Raw genomic sequence first — 19,366 nt, 5'->3', positions numbered from 1 at the left:
TAGGATCAGGGTTCTTATTGGAAATCATTGTCTGGATGTTATTGAGGAGGAAATAGCAAGTATGGCCTGAAACTTTAAATAAACCTTATTTAATTTGAAAGGTTTAAAAGTGGCACTATGATATACCTGGTTAATACAACTTAAATGGGTTTTGATGTATTATTTGCAAGCATTGGGATTGTCTTGAAAAGTGGAAAGGTACTGGTAATATGTTTTTACTTTTTCATATATTTGTTACATATATGGAAAGATGTTTTGCATAAAAGTTTGGGTGGTTATCACCCAGCAGTAACATAAAAAGGGAACTCACTGGACCTTTCGGTCTAACCCTCGTTTTGTGATTTTAAATATGTATGGCAGGAGGTGCAGACGGTAAGGGAAAAAGAAAAATATGATAATTCCCAATATGTATATCTGTATGAAGATTGCTAATGATATGAATAGTTTTGGTAGATGAAACTTGATTAGTACAAGAACTGTATTTTGAATTTTTGGACCATGTATTTTGTAATGGTAGATTCTTGTACTAAGGGACCAATGTGGTGTACAAACATGTATTTCTTATGTATGAAATATGTGTTACATGCAATGTGTGGAATAAGGTGTTACAAATTACCTCAAATTATATAACCGGAACCCAATTATCACAATTCTTTGATTGATATATTTGTAAATTTGTTCTTATAGATCTTCTTTAATTTCTACCTACATACATAATCTGAATTTTTGAATAACTCTTTGCATATTCATCATGTGCTTAATTGCACTATTATTTTTGATCGAACTCTTGTGAGCAGTTGAGCATAATTGAATACGTTTTTCATTGAGCTTACATTGTAATATCTTAGGAGGGACTGAGTACTTATCAAAAATACCTCTATGGACTATTAAAACCGATAGCACTATCCAAGAGGACAACCATATTTAAGTGAGCTTAACTGCGAATGGGTTTGTGTGCTGAGCTTAAAATGAAAAAGAGAGGGGAAGTTGATGTGAGCTTAAAAGAATTGATGAGAGTTGTATCCATGATTAAAAGAATATCAAAATTCTGATCTATCCATTATAATCTGGGTAAACCACATAATCTATTAGTTCTCAATTCTTTCGAGACTAATATTAAAAAAGGCAAAGCCCAGGCCAACTTTTGTTTTACACCTCACCAACTACTCATTTATCTCTCAAAAGATAAGTGTTTCATCAACACTTGTGGCATGCAGCTCATTATCTATCAGTTTCTCATTTAGAGATAACTGATATTGAAAAAGAAGGATATATGTCCCCCCCCCCCATCAAGTATTTTTGATCACTAATCGAGTCTAATAAATTTGTGTAGTCCACACTATTTATCAACTTGAGCTTACATTGAAACATTAGTTGCATTATCATTTCTTGTAACACCCCAAACTTTCACATTTGCATATAACATGTACTTCATACAAAAGAAATACAATTTATACCACAAAGGTCCTACTAGTACAAGAAACTTATATACAAAATTTACAACTCACAGAAAAACTCCAAAAAAAAATGTTCTTGCACTATCACATGGATCTTCAAAATACATCAAATCAACAGGTTGATCTTCAAAACAGTAGATAAGCACATTAGGAAAATAATTAGATTTTCCCCTTCCCCTTACTATTCCTTGACCCTGCTGGACCTTCAATGCATATTTTATAATATAAAAAGAGGGTTAGACCGGAAGGTCTAGTGAGAAAATCCCTTCTTTGCAATTATAGGGTGAAGATCACCAAACCTGTTAAAATCATTTTTTGCAAATAGATAAATATATTTCAACAGAAGCTTGCAAATCTGCTTGTTACTAAAAGCATAAAACAAACAGATTCATATAACACTACACACGCTTCTTGAAATCCACATATTTTATTAAACACAAAACCCCAAAACTCCTCTAGCTCAACGGGCCAGAGTTCCTCTGGTTCTTAAGGACCAAAGCCCTTCTTTTATACTAGTCCCTCTAGTTGGCTAGAGCCTCAACACTCATACTCCAAATTAAACAAGACTAAACTCAACCAGTGACCCTCTGGATGACCAAAGCCTCTGATCCGACTAGACCAACATTGATTTAAAAGAAAAGAATAATAAGATATGATCAGAGCTCTTCTGGTTCATTGCTCCATTTGTAAAAGATATTTAAAAAATAGACTTATAAAATGCAATAAGATTGAGTTTTAAAAGACAAAGCTTGGACACAGAGCTCAAATACACAATGCGGACATACAACCTTCATGATACAGAGCCTCTGTATAGTACATACAGATCCTATATGTCACAATAATCCCAAAAGTACTTGAAAGATTTTCCACACAACCAGAGGTCCTCTGGTCCATTTTAAAAACCAACAAGAGCCCCTCTGGGTCTCATCAAATACTTGATCAGTCTAGAACCTGTGCAAGAAAAAAAAAACAATGAATTCAAATTCTGATGTTAAATCAAATTTAAATTCATTGTTTAAAGATGCATTTGATTTAACTTCGGATATCCTTGCAGATTTCTATTTTTGACTTACCCAAAGTTAATGAACCAGTGTTCCCGATTCCGCAAGTTACACAACTTTCTGGACCATCTGAAGCTGGTTTTTCAACATCAAATGATGTTCATGCAAAAATTGTTGAGGTTACTAAATCTGAGCTTTTTCAAGATGAAGCATACACTCAACCTGAGATTGTTCAACCCGAAGTTGTTCAATATGAATCTTCTCAACTTGAGTGGTTCTCCTCTCAGTGCAATAGGTATAAATACCTGAGTGGTTCTCCTCTCGGTTATCATCTTTCTCACTAAGAACTTATCCAAGAAGTTACTTCTCTCACTAGTAACTAGAGTGAAGTTGTAACAAGGTAGCCATACTGGAAGGTGCGACTGGATCACCTCTTTTTTAGGGAGAGCTAATGCTTGTTGGTTATTTTGGTTTGACACTACTTCTCATCCAAAAAGAAGGGATCTACGTCTGAGTTAAACATGGAAATGGAAGTCTTCTTTCGTTTCTCGACAGTGAAGTAAGACCAAGCTTATGAGTTTATTATCTCAGGTCGGAACAAGTTGATAGGATCCCCCTTTTTACGTCCCCATGCCCTCTGTGTGGCAACATGGAGGCAAAAAAGAAAGAGAGGGATGGAGTTTCTCTCGCTTTTGGCATACTCGATGGGCTATTAGCTTAGTGAGTAAAGCGTGCCCCTGATAATTGCATCGTTGTGCTTGTGAGGGCTCTCAGCCACATGGATAGTTCAATGTGCTCATCGGTGCCTGACGCTAAGATGTGGATTATCCAAGGAACATTAGCATGGCGTACATCTCCTGTTCGTACAGGGGTTTGAAACCAAACTTCTCCTCAGAAGGACAGATGGGGCGATTCAGGTGAGATCCAATGTAGATCCAACTTTCGATTTTCTAAGAGAAAGAACCACTTTAACAAGTGAAGAGCACATTTTTTTCTTACCTTATTTCATGTAACAAATATTTTCTTATTGCTATTTGTAGTATTGTGTGTATCTTGGATTGTTTAGATAGGTTCTGTATCCTATCTCTTCTGCAAACAATGTGTAAAATTTGTATTGATCTTCTTTACAAATATATAATTTTTAGAACTGAAAGTTTCTGTATTTGTATTCATCCCCCCCCCCTCTACAAATTGTTACTTATAAACTCTTGTAGATCCTACTGGGGCCAACAATCATCTTTAGGTTGAAGGAGGATGAGAGATTTGAAGATGGCTTCGCAGCTTTCTTCGACCTGCATTCACTAGCAAAGTGACCTTTGTGTTCTAAGTTGTAGCAGCTAGCTGAAGCCTTGTCAATAGGCTTTGACTTTGTCTTGTCATCTATGGTCAGGGGAGGAGATCTGCAAAAGTTGCTTTTTCAGGTGAACCTCCTGAAAGAGTTAGTAAAGAGGGCCAATGACTCATCAAACTCTGAAAGATCAGCGTCTGTCAATTCCTCAGAGTTAGAAGGAACTAAATCAATGATAGAAACAAAAGGGACTAGAAGAAATAGAAGAAAGGCTATCAGAGATCAAAGCTAACGGAGAACTTTTCATTTCTCTGGAGTCTTTTAGAAGATTATTCTTCAGCTGACAAAATTGCTCATGATTAAGTAATATCCCATAAAGAGAACTGAGGGAAAGGGAGGACATCTTTTTAAACATCTTGAAACATATGGTATAATTATCCCATGATTCTTGCAAACTTTTAAGAAATTTTGTCAGCGTCTTTGAGTTGGAATATTCTCTTCCAACTATCCTCAAATCAATAAGAAGATAATTAAAGCGTTGATGTACTTCAGACAACAATTCAGATTTTCCACAGAGAAAACTTTCATATTGCCTTACTAAATTTATCTTTCTCGATTCTTGTACATCCGAAGTACCTTCATATTGAACATATAGAGTGTCCCACATGGTTTTCAAGGTTTTAGGCTTCATCACGAAGTGATAGACCTCATCAGAAAGAGCCATGGATATTATAGATCTTGCACGAGTATCTAAAGCCATCTTCTTCTTGTTTTCGTCACTCCACTGATGAGGCAGCTTCAAAATCTATCGTTCAGGAATTGCGGCAGTCATAGCAGTAGTAGAAACTGCTGGAGAGATTGTGAATGGCATATAAGGTCCATTCTCATGTAGTATGGAATCTCATGATCCATACCCTCTAAGAAAAGAGACATCCAATTTTTCTAGAGACTATGTTGTCTCTGATGAACCGGGGATGTTTGGCAAGAGAGTCATTGTCATAAAAGTTTGTGCTTGTATTTTGCAAAGCCATTTGAAAGGTAAATAAACTATCTAGAAAGAAGAGATAACAAAACACCAATAAAACACTAAAACAAACACTGCTCTGATACCACTTATTGGTCCCAGCCGGATCTACAAGAGTTTATAGGTAACAATTTGTAAAAGGGGGGGGATGAGTATAAACACAACAACTTTCACTTTAAAAAAAGTTATATTGATAAAGAAGATCAATACAAATTGTTACAGATTGTTTGTGAAAGAGATGAGATACATAAATTTTCTAAACAATCAAAGATACACACAAGTTACAGATAAAAATAAAGAAAAGAGTTGCTAAATTTTTTTTGTTAAGAAGGTCTTATGCTCTTCACTTGTTCTAGTGGAAGTCTTGAGATAGAAGACGAAGACTGCTAAGAAGAAGTTCTCAGCTATTTATATTCATTGCATTAAATGCAATTCAGAAGATACAAAAGCACGTGGCAAGCTTCAAGAGGTGAGTTTGTCCTTTGTTGCAAATATACAGGCTTTTGGTTGTATATGAAGGATTTCTGGTGTGAGTTTTGTCTTCCAAAAGGATACTTGTCTCTGAAGGAATTACAATACATGTTCAGCGATCATTGAACAGACTTAGTGATGATCGCTGAAACTGAATACAACAATAGTACACTTCGTAAGTTAAAAATTATTATCATCAAATCACTAAGAGAGTGGATCAAGAGGTTCTTTCCTCCTTTATAGGTAATGGGTCACGGTTTCCACCGCAACCTATCATAACTAGTGGAATGATTGAAAATAACACGTGTTTAAACCTATACTTTTGGGCATGATCACATCACCTTTCTTCAAAAAAAGATGGAATATATATATGAATAAAGTTTCATATGCTTCAACCTTAGGAAGTTTGGTATTCCCTTCTTTACAAAATAAATGTCCACAATAAAAATGATACATAGTTTTAGGAGTGTGTAATTGTTACACTTTTTAAATAACTAAATGTCATATTTATCTTTAAAATAGAGAAGAAAAAAATTCATCACATAATTAAGGATAAAATAGGAAAGTGAACACTTAATTTTAAAAGTGAACACTTATTTTGTAACAAATTAAAATAGAAATGTAAACACTTAATTTGGATCAAGAGAATATAAGTTGTGGTGCGTTCAAGGCCTCATATATAGCTCTTTTAGTATGCGTGGTTAGCTGTTTTCTATTAAATCCTATAAGTATTAGGATGGAACTAAATGGATTTTTAAATTTCTATAATCTACTTCTAAGTCAGATATAATAACATTTGATGATGAGAAGCCAATGGTTGCGGTATACAGATTTTTATACGACAAGAAAAGGATAGTATCAAATACATTTCTCCATATTCATAACCTTTATATGGATATTCAGGCAAGGTTCTAAATGACGTGAGACGACGAGGTCAAGCCTTACCCGTTATGATGAAACCATGACGCTTTTGAAGACGTACCCTAAGGCAGCAATATATATTTAGGGGTTAAATCATTTGAGAAACAAAAAAAAACGTTGGAGACCTTAAGGAATAATCTAATTTATAGATTAGTTTAAATCCATGGTCATCAAAGAAAAAGAAGCATACTTGTAATAAAATTGTGAAATAAGGATATTTTTGTCAAATTGGAAGTAGCGGTAAATTTTTAATTCCAAATTGTTTTTCATTCTTTCACCTAAAATCTTAGAAACTTAGAATCTAAGTGGGTGAGTAGGGAAAAACCTCCGAAAATGAAAAGCTTCTTGTTCTTCTTCTTCCGACCCATTTCAACATGGTTTAGTTTCATCCACAGTGGTAATCTGCAGAAAGTTAAAAGAAAATCGAGGGGTTCTCATAAAGATTGTCTAGAAACCCAAATCGAAATTGAAATCGAAAAATCTGATTTGATTCTAGTATTTCATCTAGAAAAACAAGATGAATCACTTATTCACTTTATGAAAATACATTCAAATATGTGATTCACCTTATAAAATAATATATATATATATATATATATATATATATATATATAATGCGTCCGGACTTGAAAAAATGTGATTTACTTGTATAATATCCTTATGAAATAATTTCATAAGGCGAAATAAATACTGTCATTATTAATCTTATAAAAAGTTATTAAGTGAAGTACATGGCATGTTTGAATTTGTAGTTGAATCTGTTTTATAAACTGAAATAATGTCTTTCTAGAATCCATATAATGAATATGTTTAATAAAAATCAACAACGATTCATCTTCTGGATTTATTCATAAAAAGAAACATTGAATCTGTTTATGAAGCAAATTCATAAGATTCACCTAATGAATTGACTTGCATTTGAAATTTAACTGAATTATGGAATTTGTAATATGAATCTCTTTCATATAAGGATAATCATAGATCTAAATCTTGTAACATAATTCAATTGGTGAGTACGTGTTTCATTTGGTGAATATTTATTTCCATCGACCAAATATTGAATTTCAATCACCTGAATCTTGAATCTGAAAATCTTGAAATACAAAGATTGAGCACACAAAAGGAATGGAATGTCTTAAAAAAGAAAACTATTTAATTATGAAAAGTTTATATCACATTTGTTACCAAAATGACAATTATGATCAGGGTTGGGTTCTCTGAGAATGTGAGAAACGTAAGAAGGGATACCCACCATTGGATGCATATTAGGATGAGATGCATCAAATCAATCTCTGTATCAAACGCGATTCATAAGTGGATTTTAGATTAAGGGTGATCAAAGGTCCAAATGTCTTCTTACGTTTCTTACATTAACTCTAGTTCTCACACGATCCTTCGCCTATATATGTGTGTATATAAATATATAGACACACACACACACTTGTGTATCGTAGTGTTTTTGATAATATAAAACTAATAAAAAAAGAATCATTGATACCAAATATATAGAGATTGTAAAAAATGATATCAAGGGTGTAAAATCAGAATTAAATCTCTTGAATCTTAATTAACTCATTGTCTTCATCAATTTTCAAAGAATTTGTGTTCGACTCTTAAGTGTATGGGAACGAGAGTAAATATTTATCTATTTAGACTATTAGTTGTTAAGTTTCCTTTGAAGTCTTAATTCCCGTACATAATTATCATTCATCTCTCAAATAATATATTTAAAAAAAACCTCACGTCTTACAAAATAACGCGTCATAACACGTCACAGTGGAGCTAAGCCTTAGAACGGAGCCATAGGGGTTAACGTAGCGGTGAATTCAAACCTTTTCCCACCAAGTTCTATTTCCGAATGACATATATCTGGTCGGTTTTGTTTTAGCTTGGTTTCTTACAATTTCTTGACCTTTTAGAAAAACATAAACCCGGTGCCGTCAACGAATGTTTCGGGACGATAAGCGAGCATGAAACATGACAAACGAAATAGAAAAACGAGAGGAATACTGAAAACATAGAGAGCCGATTGGCGAACCAGGCCGAGAAACTAAGACTTCATGCATAACAAACATTTAACAAACTGATATATTTAACATTCCGAGATAACTTAAAACTCTACCTTAAGAGGGATTAGTAATACCATTTGGCCAAATGTCACAATCATTAAAAGAAAGCCCGGCTACCGTAGAAAACCCGTGCACCACCGTCTTTCTTCTTGTTCTCGATCTCCACATTGTTTTCGGGTCGTTGAATAACATCCCCATGGTCTTCGGCTTCAATCTTTTCAAGATTCATCGGCAGCTTCATCTTCGCCAACGACTCTGTAAACTGTTGCATACTCCTCATATACATATCAACGATCTGTTGCTGCATTGCTGATTCTTCCTTTAGCTCTTTCTTTTCTCTCAATGTGTTCTCCTTGGTGTCTAGATTGGAAGGAGAAATATTTGATGATTCTGCGGCTAAAGTATTCTTTTTGTCTAATGAATCGGCCGAGTTCCTATCGTCACCCAAACTAGTCATTGTAGAACTGAAAAAACCCGAATTCTGGATGCTATCTTCAGGAGAAATGGAGCCAGAATTGGCAACCATTTCGTAGTCATGATCGCAGGCACCTAGGCAAAGAAAGGATCCCGTGCCTACCATTGCAGGCTTGGAAGCAGAACCATGCCCGAAATATTCAGAAACCATCTGTTGATTCTGTCTAACTACATTGATATCTGGGAATTCAATTCTGGAGTACTCAATTGGGTCAAGAGCAACCTCAGAGATCTTTCGATCTAACAATACAACTTCAGAAGTTATCGAGGAATTCCGGGCCGAATTGGGAGATGGATTAAAGGGTAGATTTGTATTGAAAGAAAGACTCAGTTTGACAGTACCAGCAGGAGAATGGAACAAATCAGTGGAAGAAAGACTAAAATCTTGGGTTAATTCTCCTTTCCCAACAACCAAAGAGATTGGAACCAAAGAAAACCCCAAGAGCTGATCTTCCATATAATTCTTGGCCCTGCTAAGCATCCACATTTCACACTTGAGAACAGCATCAAATTGGGTGATTTTGATCACCAGTTTCTCATTGAATTCAGGGTTTTTACCTCCACCATTGATGATCTTAGTTGAAAAGGTCTCATCAGGATTGTAAGTTAGGGAAAATTTAGCATAAACATCTTGGTTTTCGTAGATACATATGTTATGAATGTTTCTAGCATGATGAACATAGATTTCAAGAATCCCAGAGAACTCACTACTACCTTGTGTGGGGTTATACCTAAACCGAGTGGTTTGATCGTATGAATCCATACCAAAATTCTTATTAAAAAATGGAACTAATGGAATAAAAGCTAACTAACAGAATCAAGAACAGAAAGGGGTTTAGGATACATACTCTATACTGCAACAATTATGCTTGATTAAAGGGTGTTTCAAGAAAGACCCATGAAATCACTATTTGAATTGAACGGAAAGCAGATGTGAACTAACGGTTCCTTGAAGAAATTGAAGGTGGATTGAAGCAACAGCATATGAAACTGTAGTGAGAGAGAAAAGGAGACTTAGAATGGGAAATTTGAGTTGATTTTTTAGTGAGTGGGGGTAGTAGGTGGGGTAAAGAAAGGAAGAAAAATGATCATAAGTTATGATGATGTGAGAGTGGTTGTAATTGCTGTTCAAAATGTTGATGTTGTTTCTTTCTCCACTTAACCTCTGCTCATCTCTCTCTCTCTCTCTCTCTCTCTCTCTATATATATATATATATATACATATACTCTATATATATATATATAGAGAGAGAGAATATACAAATATATGTATATATATGTATGTATGTATGTATGTATAGAGCGAGAGATAGACTTTTTGGTAGGAGGTGGTTAAAGTCATTGCTTGATATTGCGGCCTCCACTTCCGGTGAGTCTACTCCGCGGCCATGACCCACAAATTCAAAGAACACAAAATCTGTATTTTCTTGGGAACACACAATTTACTGCAACTCCACACGGTTTGATGATCGGAAAATGGGGTGAATCAGTAAACCAAAACCCAAAATCCTGTTTAGTTTGAATAAATGGAATGAATATCGGGGATTTACATTTTAAATCTATTTCAATTTTTTATTTGATTTGTTGAATTGTTCGAATTTAAAATTCGATCATTTAAAGGCCGTTTATCAAACATTTATCTGGTAAGTGCTTACCGATAATATTTAATACTATTATTTACCTATCATATAAGATTTTAGTTTACCAAAACGACATCGTATATAACGATTTACCCGGTAAGCACTTATCATGGTAAGAGTCGTTGCTCTTACTTACCCGGTAAGAATCATGGTCCTTGTCTCGCTCTTAGCGGGTAAGATTTTTGGTTCTTATCATATTCATACAGTAAGGTAATATGACTTGTTAAGCGCTTACCCGAGTAAGTATTTGGTAAACGACCCCTAATCGAAATTTAACAAACTGAAATTCTTAGGGTTCTCGAGATTTATGGGATTTCGTAGGATTGTATAAATAAGATTTTAAAAAATGTTAAAAACATTTTTTTTATAATAACCGATTAATAAAAATGTAATTTAATTATTTTATAACTTTTTTATAATTTTTTTATAAATAATGGAATCCAATTTCATACCAAATCCTACAAATCAAACATTTTAATGATTTTAAATTAATTTCAATCCAAAACCTTCCATTGAATTCCAAATCTCTCAAAAACAATCTTAGAAACAAAACCAACCCAAAGTGTGTTTGAGTGTCCCTTAATTTTGGGAAATTTTGTCCATTGAGTTATCATTTATACAGTTTTTTAATAACTATGTAATTATGTAATGCCTAGTAAATCAATAATGAAAAAAAATAACAAAAATTTCAAGTACAAAATAGAAGTACATAATTTATTGGGAAATTTATTAAAATATTCACTTTTCAAGGTTGATTTCATTTCTTGATATTTTTTTAAGTTTAACAAAATAGTTATAAGTTCGTAAAACATATATCCGGAATTACGGACCCAACTAAAAGATTAAAAAAATTACAATTTTTACCCCTGTCTGCGAAAAAAATTGCATTTTTCACACAGGCTTGCAAAAAAAATTACATTTCTCACTTAAGTTAACAAAAAGTAATTATATTTTTCACCCAGATCCGTAAAAGAAATTGAAAATCATAGACCTATAGCTATTTTGGTAAACATTGTAAAGAAATGGCTAAAAGGTGAAATCAACCGGTAAAAATGACTATTTTAATTAATTTTCTTAATTTATATTTAAAAAAATTAAAATTACGATTGGACCGAACATCATGTCATTTTGAAGACTAGTAATGAAAATTTAACAAAAAATTCTAGTACAAAATAAAAGTACATAATTTCTATTTGTAAAAAGAATTAAAATTATTATGGATTGAACATGTTTTGTCATTTTGAAGATCTATTACACAAATATATATATATATATATATATATATATATATATATATGTATAGAGAGAGAGACTTAGATCAGACCAACATGTTTTCGTGAGATCCGTGATACCATTTTATGTTTTTACATTTGAAACTTCACAACAAAACATTGTAAAGGTAATCTTCATAGTGTTTTTGTTGTGTCGGTTTGGATTTTTTACTTTCACAGTATTTTACTGTGAAGTTCAAGTATAAAAAAATGGTCTCACAAATCTTTTATACATTTTTTTTGTTATAACAATGTAATTATGTAATGCTTCTTAAACCAATAATGAAAACTTAACAAAAATTCTAGAACAAAATATAAGTACATAATCCATAGGGAAATTTACTAAAATAGTCATGTTTCATCTTCTAACCATTTTCTTTTCAAGTTTAACAAAATAGTTATAGGTCCAGAAAACACAAGTCCCCCATTGCGGACCCAGCTAAAAGACAAAAAAAACTACACTTTTTGTGTAACACCTGAATTTTTCCATATTCTCTACTCCGTTCACGGCAGGTTTTCCGTCTCGTTAGTGAGGTATGCGTTTTCTTTTTTGTGGGTATATGTATTATATTAGGAACTTAGAACATTTTATTATGTTATCGGTTTTTCGTTAAAAAAACATATATATAGATGTGTATATATATATATATATAATTTATAGGGAAGGGCATGTTAGTTGTAGGGGGGGGGGGAGCTATTACCTTCTTATCCTACCCATAGACCCTCTTTACCTTTAAAAAAAAAAAGGGATTCCTTATCTTATTTTTAGGGTTTTACCTAATGTTTCTTAGATTGGGAAGAAAAGGAGAAAGTGAAGTAAAGGGAGGGGAAGAGCAATACTTGGAGGAAATCGTCCCTTCCACTTGGAGGAGAAATTGGACAGGTGAAGGAACAGCAGTAGCTGCTGGTTGAGAGAGAGGGGGGAGGAGCTGTGGTTTCATCAGGATAAGAAAACACTTGGGAAGAGGCTGCGGCCATCGGTGTGACCTTCTTAGCGCCGGCCAGGTCTATGCAGCGCCTCCGTTCCATGCACGTCTGCACCGTACCTCGGCCCACATCCACCTACTTTCCAGCCGTTCCCGTACCTTGGATCCATCTAGCGGCAGGCGTTGCCATGCCCTCTCGTGCAGCAAACAGCAAATAACGTCTGTGCTGTGTTGTTTTCTTCTCCTTTCTCGCCCGAACAGCAAACAACAAACAGCATCTGTGCTGTGTTGTTTTCTTTGTGTTCCTTGCCCAAACAGCAGACTACAACCTGCATCGTGGTTCACCAAACAGCAGACAACAACTCTGTTGTGCTTCGCTAAACACTAAATAGCAACGCGGCTGTGCTGTTTTCTTCGTTCTGCCCAACTCTGCTGCTGTTGCCTCTTGGAGTAGGAATGCAATCTAATTGTTTTGAGTTCCTACCGTCTATCGATTAGTTCCGGATTTCGGGATTTCCTTTAAATACTACAAGGTGAGTCCGTATCATCCCTCTTGTAAGACCATCAATTGTTTGTGATAAAGTGTTTCACTTGCCATATACTCTAATCTCTATTGAACTACTTAATTGGATGAAACGAGAATTTTGAGTCAAGGTGAGTAAACATGGAAATCCCACTGTTAAGGATAGGAGGAGTTTTAAAAAAGGGTTATTAGCTAAGAGAACTACACATTTCAAGTATTTATTACTGTAAAACCTTAAAATCCCTTATAATCTACACATGGAGTTCTTTCCTAGTAGTTAGGAAGTATTTTCGTTACCGTAGAATCCAAGTGAAATTATTATTGTCAAATATGTGTTTTTTTATGCTTAAGTTGTCGTCTTTATACTATCACCGGGATGTAATAAGACTTGGGCGTGCGGGGGGGGGGGGGTTATTATTTTGAGTGAAGAATGATGTAATTTGAATTTAGACATTGTGATTATTATGTAATCTCCAAAGTCATCTTCCCACCTCTACTCGGAAATAGGCATTGGGATTATTATGTAATTTCCGAGATAAAGGGCTTAAGATCACGACCGACTACATGACTGGCTTAGGTTGATGTCAATGGTGTTAAACCTATAAGTGATGCTCTGTAACGTTGATCTATGACTTACTTCGTGTTCCCTCATAATTAACGGCAAATCGGGACTCCCCCGTCATCTTCGGATGTTTTGACTCCACTTTGAGATATTTAAGTTTTACTGTTCCTATTCATGTTTAAAGTTACGTCAACTATTTATATATATGTAAATAAGTATTTTTTATGGTTACGTTAAATCTTGTTGTTTGGACTCACTAGGCGTAAGCCTAACACTTCTTCTTGAAATGGTTTGCTTAGCAGGTTTATTTAGCCGCGGGACTAATTTGGGTTGAGGGGGAGCGTGGTCTCGAAAAAGGCTTTTTGTGTAGCTAAAGCTTTTGGTGTTTTAGAGCGTTGCAATATTGATGATATGGCGTTTTTGTTGGAGACGATAGAAACACCCGTCCTTAATCTAGGCATAAGATTGTTTAGATTAATAGATTGTTACTTATCGCCTCTTTATTTGTTTTGTAAACGTTGTACCCTTTCCCTATGTTGGACAATTCATATTATACTCTAGTTTCCACTTTGCATTTCGGGGTTCATCTTATCTCATCAATTATCATTTTTTTGGGGGTGTTACAAGTTGGTATCAGAGCCCTAGCTTAAGCGAACTAGGTAAGGAACTAAGACGCCTAGACTTAAGCTGAGATCGTTGGCATTAATTTGTGAGATATGGGTAGGAACTTTTAAGATACGAGAGCCTTGGAGTCAACGGAGATACATGATTCATTAATTGCGACGACGGTGTAGAGGATCCTTATGTATAACTTATTCGAAATTTCACTTAGTTAATGCTATTTTGAGTATGTTATTACGTAAGCGTGCTCGAACCTACTGTTATTGCAAGGACTTATGAATGTGTCGGTACGTATTATGTTAGTTCCATATCTTCCAATCTCAATTTCTTTTTTTCACTCTCTTGTATGGCAGACTCAATGGTGAATACTCGGAGTAGACGGGATGCCTCACCGGAAGGTCATGCGGTGACTATTAGGTTCATCCTAGGCAAGACGCTTTGGAGGTAGAGTTGAACAGGTTCCCCAAGTTGACCTTGCCACCTCTAATCCTGTAATCGAAGAGGAAACCCTGGAGTCTAGATTGATGGGCTCAATGATGAATGCTATGAACAGGGCTATGGCCCAATAACAAGAATTCTTTATGAAGCTATTGGAGGACAAAGATGCTAATAACCGTAAGCATGAAACGGTTGCTGAGAATGTGACTATTGGGGGATCTGGGGGTACCGAAAATGGAATTCCAACCTAGGAGTTAGCTACAATTGAGGCGAGAAAAATGAGTAGAGTTTGCTCTTACAAGACCTTTCTATGTTGCAAACCACTAGAATTCAGAGGGTCGGATGATCCTATGGCGTGCATGAATTGGCTTTCGAGAGATCGAGCAAGCTTTCCGGGCGTGTGACTGCGATGAAGGGCAAAAAGTGAAATTTGGCTCTCAAATGCTAAGGGGTGCAGCTTTTACCTGGTGGAACATTGTCATCTCAACCGTGGAAGTTACAGAATTGGCCAAGATGAGTTGGGCCACGTTAAGAGAGAAGGTGATGGAATAATATTGCAATGAGCAAGAGATGGACTGTATTGAAGAAGAGTTCCGAGCCTTAAAGAAGGGGAATTTTTCGGTAAGAGACTACACTCGGCTCTTCATGGAAAAGTTAAACTTAGTGGGGCATGTGGCCTCAACGAAGAAGGAAACGATGAAAGCCTACCTCAAAGGGTTGCCTGCAGACATGATGGTGATGGTCAGGAACTCCAGAGCCTCCACCTTTAGGGAAACGATCGAAGAGGTAAAGGTCATGGAATCAGTTTATAATAAAGGAAAAGAAGAGAAAATGTTAAGTGGTGAGAAGAGGAAGTGGGAAGGACGTTATGCCCCTTCCAAAAGGCCAAATCATTTTAGCAGCAACAATCGCGGAACCTACCCTAGACAAGAGGCTCGGTGGTGTCCCAAGTGCCACAGTAAACATCACGGCCTGTGTATCACTAACCCTGCCCCCGCAAAATGCTTTAAGTGTGGGAAGGCAGGCCACACACGAAATGATTGTCCGATCAAGGGACCCATATGTTTTGGTTGCGGAGAGTCAGGTCACTTCAAGAATGATTATCAAAAGTTAAAAGCAGGGGAAGTCAAGGAAGAAAAGAGAGCACTCCAAAAGCAACCGTTCGAGCCTTTCAGATGTCGAGTGAATAAGCTAAGGCTTCGATGAATGTAGTGTCAGGTACGTTCCTTATTAACTCCATACCTGCACACGTGCTTTTTGATTCGGGTGCTTTATGTTTCTTTATGTCCACTACATTCCATCAACACTTGCATACGCCCCCTAGTGCACTAGAAGATGCGTTGATCATAGAGATAGCAAATGGTAGTCAAGTTTTGGTGCGTGAGATTGTTAGGAGTTGTGTGTTGGGAATTGAGGGAAAGGAATTTCGAGTAGACCTCATACCCATAGTTATAGGCGGATTCGATGTCATAATTGGGCTAGACTGGTTGGTAGAGAACCGAGAAGAAATCTTATGCTAAAAAAAGTTGATCCGAATTTCTTTGCCGGATGGGGACGCAGTTCTAGTTTACGGAGAAGGAAGGAAATGAAATGTAGTACTATCAATCAGAGCAAACGCACGTAAGTGTCTAGCTAAGGGATGCTCCTCGTTCATTGCTTATGTGTTGGATACCAAGCTAGAGAAAAAAGGAATTGAAGATGTGAAAGTGGTTAATGAATTTCTCGACGTATTTCCTGAAGACTTACCCGGTTTACCACCCGATAGGAAGGTAGAGTTTCGAATCGACCTTATTCCGGGAACCGCCCTAATTGCTAGAGCCCCTTACCGTTTAGCGCCATCCGAGATGCAAGAGTTGATGTCTTAACTACAAGACCTTCTTGAGAAAGGATTTGTTAGACCGAGTTCGTCATCGTGGGGAGCTCCAGTCTTATTTGTAAAGAAGAAGGATAGCACCATGAGAATGTGTATCGATTACCGAGAACTCAATAAGGCAACCGTGAAGAACAAATACCCTCTTCCTAGGATCGACGACCTGTTCGACCAGCTTCAGGGAGCAAGTTGCTTCTCAAAAATCGATCTTCGATCGGGGTATCATCAGGTACGAGTGAAAGAAGATGACATGGCAAAGACAACCTTTAGAACGAGATACAGGCACTATGAATTCTTGGTCATGCCTTTCGGGCTGACGAATGCGCCGGCGGTATTCATGGATTTGATGAACCGAGTGTGCCGACCGTTCCTTGACAAGTCAGTAATAGTGTTTATCGATGACATCCCTGTTTATTCCAGGGACGAATCGGATCATGAGCAACACCTTTGGGAAGTTCTCGAAGTGTTAAGAAAGGAGAAGTTATATGCAAAGTTCTCCAAGTGCGACTTTTGGTTGAAGAAGGTTCAATTCTTGGGTCATGTTGTCACTCAAGACGGGGTGAAGGTGGACGCATCCAAGATCGAGGCTGTGATGAATTGGGAACCACCAAAGAGCCGTCAGAGATCTGAAGTTTCTTGGGTCTGACGGGTTATTATAGAAGATTTATCCAAAATTTCTCCAAGGTCGCTTCTTTCTTAACGGCGTTGACTAGGAAGAATGTGAAGTTTATCTGGACTGAGAAACAAGAGCATGCCTTCAGAACTCTCCAAAAGAAATTATGTGAAGCCCCAATTCTCTCCTTACCATAGGGGTCCGAGGACTTCGTAGTCTTTAGCAACGCCTCGAAAATGAGGTTGGGCTGCGTCTTGATGCAAAGAGGAAAGGTGTTTGCCAACACATCGAGACAACTCAAAGATCACGAGAAGAATTATCCCACTCACGATTTGGAATTAGCGGCGGTGGTGTTCGCCTTAAAACTTTGGCGACATTACCTTTATGGTACCAAGTGCACACTTTTCACTGACCACAAGAGTTTGAAGTACATTTTCGATCAAAAAGAACTAAACATGAGGCAGCGACGTTGGCTTGAGCTGCTCAAAGACTACGATTGTGAATTACTATACCATCCGGGTAAGGCAAATGTAGTGGCGGATGCTTTGATTCGAAAAGAGTATGGTAGTGGGACGAAATCCGTGCTTACCAGGATCGATATCATGTCCAGCCTGATCGATCGGGTCAAGGTGGCACAATCAGAATCACTCCTGGAAGAAAACCTCAAGAGTGAAATAATGATGAAACAACGATTGCTACTGACAGAAGATGGTCGTGGCTTGAAGTTGTTTCAAGGGAGTATATGGGTACCCAAGATTAGAGGCAATCGCGAACTGTTACTAGAAGACACGCACAAGTCTAAATATTCTATTCATCCGGGTAGCACCAAGATGTATTGGGACTTGAAATTGACATATTGGTGGCCTATGATGAAGTTGGATGTGGCTCGGTACGTAGAGAGGTGTGTGACTTGTTTGCAAGTGAAGGCGGAGCACCAACGACCTTAGCCTTCAATCCTTGGAGATCCCCGAGTGGAAATGGGAGCATATTACGATGGATTTCGTGACCAAACTGCCGAAGAGTTCAAGAGGTCATGATACGATATGGGTAGTGGTCGATCGACTGACAAAGAGCGCCCACTTCTTGCAATGCAAGAATCGTTGCCAATGGACAAACTTGCTAGGTTATACATCGACGAAGTGGTCTCAAGGAACGGTATACCGTTATCAATAGTGTCAGATCGAGATAGCCGATTCACCTCCCATTTCTGGGGCGGCTTGCAGAAAGAATTGGGCACGAGGGTGAAGTTGAGTACAATTTACCATCCTCAAACCAATGGTCAGAGTGAGCGGACCATTCAAACCCTCGAAGACATGCTTAGATCGTGCGTTATCGACTTTGGTGGGAATCGGGATTCTCGCCTACCCCTTGTGGAGTTCGCCTACTACAATAGTTATCATTCAAGTATCGGGATGGCACCTTTTGAGGCGTTGTATGGACGAAAGTATAGGACTCCGGTGTGTTGGTTAGAAGCGGGTGAAAAACAATTCGCCGGTCCCGAGATCGTACAGGAAACGACCGACAAGGTGAAGTGTATTAGGGAGCGCTTAAAGGCGGCACAAGATCGACAAAAGAGTTACGCAGACAAGAGGAGCCGACCTATATAATTCCAAGTGGGCGACCATGTAATGTGAAAGTGTCCCCTTGGAAAGGTGTTATCCGTTTTGGAAAGCATGGGAAGCTAAGTCCTCGTTTCCTTGGACGGTTTAAAGTCTTGGTTATGGTGGGGCTTCAAGCTTATAAGTTAGAACTACCACCTGAAATGTCCGGAATCCACAACACATTTCATGTGTGTTACCTTCGTAAGTGTTTGGCAGAAGAAGATAGTGTGATACCACCTTCAGAAATTTATGTGGATGAGAACAACCGATGTGTGGAAGAACCAGAAGCCATCCTAGAGTGTAAGACCAAGGTGTTGAGGCACAAGGAGGTGGTCATGGTTAAGGTAAAATGGAAGCATCATCGAGGGTCAAATGTGACATGGGAAGCGAAAGAGGACTTGAAGAGGTGTTACCCTCACCTATTCGCGTGAATTAAAATTTCGAGGATGAAATTTAATCCAAGGTGGGGAGGATTGTAACACCTGAATTTTTCCATATTCTTTACTCCGTTCACGGTAGGTTTTTCGGCTCGTTAGTGAGGTATGTGTTCTCTTTTGTGGGTATATGTATTATATTAGGAACTTAGAACATTTTAT

General features: G+C 37.1%; 2 protein-coding genes across 2 annotated transcripts; one reads left to right on the top strand and one right to left on the bottom strand.

Moving 5' to 3' along the window:
- Positions 1-8,170: 8,170 nt before the first annotated feature.
- On the bottom strand, positions 8,171-9,844 carry LOC112506867. Its single transcript, XM_025111171.1, has one exon. The coding sequence runs from the start codon at positions 9,466-9,468 to the stop codon at positions 8,329-8,331; it is 1,140 nt and encodes a 379-aa protein (XP_024966939.1). The 5' UTR covers positions 9,469-9,844; the 3' UTR covers positions 8,171-8,328.
- Positions 9,845-18,889: 9,045 nt separating this feature from the next.
- LOC112506129 lies at positions 18,890-19,201 on the top strand. Its single transcript, XM_025110158.1, has one exon. The coding sequence runs from the start codon at positions 18,890-18,892 to the stop codon at positions 19,199-19,201; it is 312 nt and encodes a 103-aa protein (XP_024965926.1).
- The last annotated feature ends 165 nt before the right edge of the window (positions 19,202-19,366 follow it).

This window comes from Cynara cardunculus (assembly GCF_001531365.2).
Source record: "Cynara cardunculus var. scolymus isolate 2C chromosome LG 2, CcrdV1, whole genome shotgun sequence".
In the NCBI taxonomy this organism is placed as follows: Eukaryota; Viridiplantae; Streptophyta; class Magnoliopsida; order Asterales; family Asteraceae; genus Cynara; species Cynara cardunculus.
This window is presented reverse-complemented; position numbering and strand designations above follow the sequence as displayed.

Excerpts from the sequence above, each read along its gene's own strand:
- LOC112506867 (XM_025111171.1), bottom strand. The coding sequence starts at position 9,468 with ATGGATTCATACGATCAAACCACTCGGTTTAGGTATAACCCCACACAA.
- LOC112506129 (XM_025110158.1), top strand. The coding sequence starts at position 18,890 with ATGGTGGGGCTTCAAGCTTATAAGTTAGAACTACCACCTGAAATGTCC.